At 33.6% G+C, this 7,797-nt stretch overlaps 1 protein-coding gene across 1 annotated transcript; it reads left to right on the forward strand.

Annotated features, from left to right (window-relative positions):
• Nucleotides 1–3,280: 3,280 nt before the first annotated feature.
• LOC9317399 lies at nucleotides 3,281–4,069 on the forward strand. The gene has a single exon (XM_021029239.1). It carries the CDS (start codon nucleotides 3,352–3,354, stop codon nucleotides 3,775–3,777), a length of 426 nt encoding a protein of 141 aa, XP_020884898.1. The 5' UTR covers nucleotides 3,281–3,351; the 3' UTR covers nucleotides 3,778–4,069.
• Nucleotides 4,070–7,797: the final 3,728 nt, after the last annotated feature.

The following is a 7,797-nucleotide window of genomic DNA, read 5'->3' on the forward strand; positions in this document are numbered from 1 at the left end:
AAATTATAATGTTGGGACATGAAATTTTATTATTTAAAAAGGTATTAATTTATCGATAAATTATAGTGAGAATTTATAGAGAGATTACTAATTTATAATTTTAAAAAAATTCTCTCTAAGAATACTTTTTTCTTTATAAGCAATATCTTTTTAAAATCAATTGCAAGTAGAGAATCAATTATTAAGTTTAAAAAACAACACAAACATTTTGGAATAATAGAGTAATATTTCATTAAAAATTTGACATATAAGATGCTATCATAGTAATTCATATTTGACATATATATATTTATATCATATATATATATATATATATATATTAAGTTAAATATACATATATATATATAAATTGATAAGTTTATACAATTATTAATTTATAATATAGATGAGACCATATGTTTACATAGAATTTTTTAAAAAAATTATTATCTTATTAATTTATCGATTTATGTCATATTTTATACTGGTCCCAACTCGGGACCGGAATAATATATTAATTTAGAGAGGTTATTAATTTATAGAGTATTAATTTATAGAGGTTTTTTTTTTTTTGAAAGGTAATTTATATTACCTCAATGAAAGAGCCGACATATACCAATTCGAACCACTGAGGAACGTATTGAATTGGTAATTGAACGTATTGAACTACTACCCATCTCGAACCGGGCCTTGTGGCCTAGTGGTAAAGGGGTCACAGCTGTGACTTCCGCCACCAGGGTTCGAGGCACGGCTACTAGCAGGTTTACATAGGAGAATTGACAGCCTCGTGGGATTAGTCTTTGGGCCTAGGAAGCCTTTGGGAGATTCGCGGTTTAAAAAAAAAAAAAAAAAAAAATTTATAGAGGTTTGACTGTAGTAAGAACTAATACACAAAACACACTATTAGATGCCGACCTAAAAACCTATAAAAACCCTCTAACCATATAATTGATTAAGAAATTTTCACGTTTATTAATTATATCCTAAAGACTAAAGTACGTAAGTTTATTATATAAACTAGAGAAAACGTTAAACAACCTGAGCAATATCAACATTATCTAAAAATTTGAGACTTAGAAATGTCATCTAACAACAACTTGTTCACATCACTCATTGTTTTGGATACAAACATAAAATCCGTCAATGGTATAGTGAAAATGTCAAAGATAACAGCACGGTACTATTAATTTCTCACATAGTTGCTGGCTTGCTGCATAACTAACCAAATTAGTTCTTTAAAAATTCATGTACAGTAATAAATTGAAGGGAACTATTAAAAAAAAAAAATTGAAAAGGCAAAAATTACAAACATTCAACTACAAATACTTTTAGAAGTATTTATAGTTTCGCGAAAATCAAAAATTATACTCTAGTGTAGGCTAGTCCGGCCTAAGAAACCCAAGCTCTATTATTTTCAGATCTAAACTCTTCGATCTGAGACCTATTTTGTCTACAATCGGCCAAGTAGGTCTGACTGGAACCTAGGATGCACCCAGATTGACATTTCAGCAGGCCGATGTGATGTGTTGTACAATGTCAACTTTAACATGGCATGTATAGATGCATTTAGTGACGTGGCATGATCTATACCGTCCTTTTAGAATCATACGGACAGCCCAAAGAAATCCCAAAATATTTTTCTTTTAAGAAGATGATTTTTTTTTATCACTTTGTGCAAGACAGAATCTATGTGAGATCTTTAAACCTAATCTCATCTTACAAGGCAAGCTACGGTAATATATGCATCTGGTGTTTTGACTTTTGAGACTTGGCTTCTTGAGAAAATGGTCAAACTCTAAGAGTATGGTCATTAGTGATACTCAGAGCATGATTATCCAAAGGCTTTTAATAATATTTCTTAAGAATATTTAAATAATATTTTTTTGTTCCACCTCTTAACATTTTTTTTTTTCTTAGACTATGTACATTGGTTTCAACACACCATGCACACCATATATCTCTCTTCCATATCATCTTCTTTTTCTTCCACATCATAATTCAACATCCATATAATTTTTAATCTCTATAACAGTTTTGTTTAAAAAAATTACAACACCTTATCCCACCAACTTTTTTCATATTTTTCATTTTATTTATATTTATATTTTTATAATTACATATTATTAACAACAAACAAGAGTTATAAAAACTAATAACAAATATATAGTAAAAGAAATGATTTTTTTATGTGTGTTCAAATTAAATGAAACAAGTCTCTATTTTTTTTTTTTTTTTCAGCAACAAGTCTCTATTTATAGAGTACAAAAATGATGAATTTTGATATAAAAAAAATTAAAATAAAATTTAATATTTTATAACATAATTAATCTCAAATAATTGGATTGAAAAGAAAAAAAAACTAAAATCTCAGTATCCAATAACAACAAAACACATGGCATAGTGAGACCCACTTTCTATGTTCTTCAACTGTGTTGAATACACGTCAGCTTTTTTTTCTCTTTCAACATACCATTGCAGGTAATCAACAGTTGAATAAATTATTAAACTGTTGAAAAAGTAACCATTGTAAGAGCACCATTATTAGTGGTATCTTAGATGGTTCTTAGCTTATTATCTTATAATTAAACATTGAAAAATAAATCAAAACAGGTTAAAATGCTAAGATTTGACTCTTATCTAAGAGCTTTTGGGAGTGTTAAGAGCTAAAATTTGATTCTTAACTTACAAAAACCAAAATTTTAATATTAAACAATGTTAAGAGCTAAAGCTAAGAACCAACCGTTAATGATGGTCTAAGTAGTCTTAGCTAAGAAACATTTCTTAGCTTAAAGGCACTTTTGGGAATAAATATAATCAATTAAATGCTAACATAATGTTAAGATTTTCTTAAGAGACTACATATAATCATGCTCTAATAAAATATCATTAAGAATTTTTTAGTATTAATGTTTAATTAATATTTTTTTATTTTTTTTTCCTACTTTTGGCAAACGCGACCAATCAAGAGATGTCACGTCAGATAATATTGGTATCAAAAGTATCACTGCGCTAATACTAATCATGCCCATTCTAATTGTTTTGTCAATATAAAATAATTTATGGGCTTGTGATACTCTAAAAGTATAACCCATGTACATGGTCTAAGTAGAGAAAACTTAGTCAGCTGAGAGAGAAGACAAAGTCTCTTCTCTAATTTAGAATCATGGTGTACCACAAACTAAGTGACTCTTTAACACAACAAAACGTGAAACCCACCTGCAATATACGACGGACATGGTTACAAAAGAGATATATGCTAACACAATCCCAGAGACACATACATTAGCCCAGAGGCCCCAGACCTTGACTCTGTCTCTTTTCTCTTCTTACATTCTCTCTGTTATTTGCTAAAGAGAGGAAAACAACCAAGAGATGAGGGGGGCTGAGTCGTTAGTTACCTTAAACCACAAGATTCTCAGACCATGTAGGAAACTCCTGATCAGAATCACCAAGAGTTGTCCCCGACGTCATAACCGGCATTTGAAACTCAAGAAAGCCTCTTCTTCTTCTACTACTGCTTCAGGGAACAAGGTCACCAAAGTGGTGGCTTTGTTCTTCCTCTCCTTCCATAAGAAGAAGCAGAAGAAAGAAAAGATGAAGCGGCTCAACGAACTCAGGAGCTTCTCTCACGCAGTCAGTGACCAGAAGAAGGCACCAAAGCAAGAATCAAGCAAGAAAGTTTTCCCATCAAGACTCACAATGTCTTGGCTAGGCCAAGGAAAGGGTAACAACAACACGCAGGAAGTCCCGCAAGAACACGATGCACGTAGAGACAGCACAAGCGCATTCATTCCTTGATTTTCAGTCAAATTTCATCAATTATGTGGATATTTCTAGGCTCTCTTAATGTACATTGACATTGAGACCCTACACTAATTTATATTACGCGATACTCTCTAGCGCAAGATCAAAATCTCTGTGTTTGCATTGTGGTCATTGAGAAAGATAAACAAGATTGATGCATATGACTTTGTAATGGAGTTAACATATAATATTAGAATCATCAAGAAACGATTGTAATATCAAGAATCCAAATAATATCGAAAACAGAGAAAGAGAAGAAGATAGACATTGAAATTTTATACATCTATCCTAAAAGCACGGACCAAGTTGCTTCATTCCCTACACCCAATCTTAGGCATATCAACTCACCAATAGGGTTGATACAAAGTTGGAGTAAGAAGCCAGGTTTCTATCCTCCAACCAGTTCTTGGCAACATCTCCATTGTATGAGAACCTAAAGCAGAGACCCAAAAAAAAAACAGAGCAATTAAAAAAAGAAGAATTGACATTCTCGTTAAAAGAAGGTCAACGAAATTGCTTGCCAACAATATAGATTTAGAACACTACATTACAATTGAAGCTAAAGTGTTTAACTAAAAATACGCACAGAACTGATTTTGGCTAAACCCTAATTGAAAAACCCACATACAGAAACAGAATCAAAATGTGGGTAGAAGAATCTCAAGAAAGAAAAATTAGCAGAGAAAATCTTACTCTTTGGAGAAGATAAATCTGGAAGGAAGCTCAAAAGAAGTGAAGCCATTGGGCGTGGTAACAGTATTAGGGGTGGGAAAAGGCTAAAGGGTTAAACCCTAAGAGAGAGAGAATTAAGAGTTAAGAGTGTATTTAAGTAAAAGTAATGATCTTTGGCGAGCGGCGTGCTTACAGTTCTGCACAGAGCACATTTATCAATGAATGTGAGAGACAGACAGAGTGAGACTCTTTGTTTTTTGGTTTCGACGTTTCCTGATTCGAATTCGAACAAGGTCCCCTTTGTTTTCTTCTCATAAAAAAAAAACAAATTAAAAGACAAGAGAAAAAAACTTCCCCCGGGTCAATGTTGGGTTCCTTAGTGGGCTCTTAATGGGCCTAATAGCAAACCAATGGACGATGCAAAAGTAATATCTTCTTTATGTTCATGTTTGGATCCTGATAGTCTGATACAGAGATTAGAGAATAAACGACTAGTAAAAGTTGTTTGATATCGTTATATTCGATAGTTTTTCAAATTTTTAATAGAGTACTTACCAAAATATAAAGTACATTTCTTCTTCTTGATGTCACAGGAAACAAATTTTGCTCTCTCTCTCTCTCTCTCTCACAATCAATGACAAGAGAACAGCTGTTTCTGTTCGGCTTTTGTCCACATCTGACCAAGATAAATCCAACTCAGATATATTTATCACACTTCCAATTCCAACTAAGTACAAGTTAACACTTAACAAGCCTTCCAATTATTGTTGTTCTTCTCATAATTAATCCGAAATTTCATTCTGTTTCCTATTACAATTAAGGAAAAATAAAGAATATGAAAGAAAAAAATAATAGGAACTAAAGGAGAAATCTTTGTTTCACATTTCCCCAACTTCACTTAAAAATAAAACAACACGGGAATACTTGCAATTTTCCTTAATATGCAAAAAAAGTATTAGATATCACTAGATTAGTTTAGTTGGTTTAGTAATTTATGTACAGCTTGGTTATCAACTTTGGTTAAGAGTCTTAGTATTTAAGGTTTTCTTTGTACATCTTTTACGATTGAATGGAGTAAAATCATAATTGAGAAGTAAAGTTTGTTAAATCTGAAATGGTATCAGAGCAATTTTTTTCCTTCTTCAAGCTTTGCTTCGTCAAACTTCATTCTTCTTCCGCAAGCTCAAATCATCTTTCATTCTTTGTTCATACCTCTTGCATCTATCATCATCTTTTTCTCCGATTCATTCTCGACATTTTCATCGGAGATTTTCTACTTTCTTCTTCGTTTTCTTGCTTTTCCGATCGTGTTACATTCCGATCGCGTTGATCGTGTTCGATTTCGTGTTTCTTCACGGGCGAAATCTTGTTTCGATTCCGGTTGTTATTTTTTTTTCTTTCATCTATCTTTGTTTCCGATCAAAGCTGATCGTGTTCATCTTCATTCTGATAATCATTGGTCTTGTTATCATCGATCTTGATCATCAATCATCGATCTTATCTGTTTTTCTTCCGATCATTTCATCACAATCGATCGTGATTCTGTTATATCGTATTCATTGTTCTTCGTTTTCATTCCGATCAAGTTGATCGCGTTTATCATAGTCGCAATCGACTATTTCTTCTGGTTCAGAGTTGATCCTTCATTATCCGATTGATTCATCAAAGTTGTTCGCGTTTTTTGTTCGAATCGAGCTCCGTTTCGAGAAGAGCGAGCTTCGTAGATCTCAATTTGTGCTTCAATTGCTCAATTTCATTTTGCGTTATCCGATTTGACTACCTCGGCTTCTAGATTGAGATTGACTTCATGATCTGCGTTTGAGATTTGGTATAATGGTTACATATTCTCCGCTGATTGATGCTCATTCCAGCTCATGATTCTGCTAAATCAACATGATTTGATTCTGGAATTGTCTTCGTTAGTGATGATGTTGTTGCTCGAGAGGGGGAGCTTCAATTAGAACAGTTTAGGCAGAACCATTCTTTTGATGTTGATACACGATGCTTCGATCTAGCTGCATCTGTGATTGATCTTCTTGCGTTTTGTCGTGTTACTGAGATAGCTTTTTCGCTGGAAATAGTCTCAACATTACTAGATATTCTTGAAGATTGCTATGACTTTCTACTTCTAATTGCTATGGATTATGACGTTATTGTCATGTTATTGCTGAACTTTGGAGGATTGCAAGTGATAGCTCATCCTCTAGCCGGTTTAGTTGGTTTCCATGCCATTGAGATTGATGTCCAGATCCTGCAATTCTTTCTGCAGATTGATGTAGATCCTACTACAGCTGGTTACTTTGTGGCATTGATGGCATTTGATGATATTGTTGAAGTTTCTCTTTGGCTCACTTCCACGAACACCAGAAACTTCATCTAAGCCAATATGTATGATTCCCCTGACCTTAATCTTTATTATATTAGGCTGTGGAACTTTTGGCAATGGAGTTAGATGTTGTTCGTTGGATTCTTGTTATCAAGAATTTGCTTCATCCGGATATGTTCTTAGAAAGGGGGAGCTAAGGTTAGAAGGTCTTAGGCATCTTGCTTTCACGTTCAAAACATTTTATTTGAAGTTGTCTTCAAGTGGGTGCATCAAGGCCAGAATTGTTATGGTTTATTATTTGTGTACACACATGATCAAGTCTCCTTCTCAAGACTGATTCTGGTTTCTCATCACATAATCCCCGATGTCTTTGTCAAGCCACCAACAGGGTGTTTTGTGCTGTTGATATATGTTGCAGTGAGATTAATTTAGTTGGACTTAGTTGTTGCTATTGTGGAGCAAGTTCTGTTTTGGCTAGTAATGATACTGTCATGGTTAATAAGCTCAGTTCAGCCACCTGCTAGTCCACTATTTCTTCTGGTTATTGATGGTACAATAGCTACACTGTTTTTGGCTTCCTACCCCGTTATATACAGTTACATAAGAACCTGTTGAAGTTCGACGAAATGCAAGTAAGATGTGTTCCAAGACAGTGGGAGTTGAAAGTGATATTTGAGAAATCTACATTGTTATGCTTGTATATTTTTTTTGCTACCATCTGCTTGAAGTTGTTACTGAGGCTGCGATGGAGGCCTTACTGCTCTCATCTGCTCTCATCTTCTCTGGTTTACAGTGCCACATAATGCTAATGAAGATGGTGAATATGTTAGACAGTGGAGTGCGTTTGATGTTGATGCTCATTACAGTGTCACTCATCCCCCAAGAATCTCTCATTACAGTGGAATGCGTTTGATTTTAAGGTTTTCAAGTCCAAGATGAAAGTCCCTTTCATCTTGAGGGAGTATTAGATATCACTAGATTGGTTTAGTTGGTTTAGTAATTTATGTACAGCTTGG

The sequence above is a fragment of the Arabidopsis lyrata genome, assembly GCF_000004255.2.
Source record: "Arabidopsis lyrata subsp. lyrata unplaced genomic scaffold ARALYscaffold_4, whole genome shotgun sequence".
Taxonomy (NCBI): domain Eukaryota; kingdom Viridiplantae; phylum Streptophyta; class Magnoliopsida; order Brassicales; family Brassicaceae; genus Arabidopsis; species Arabidopsis lyrata.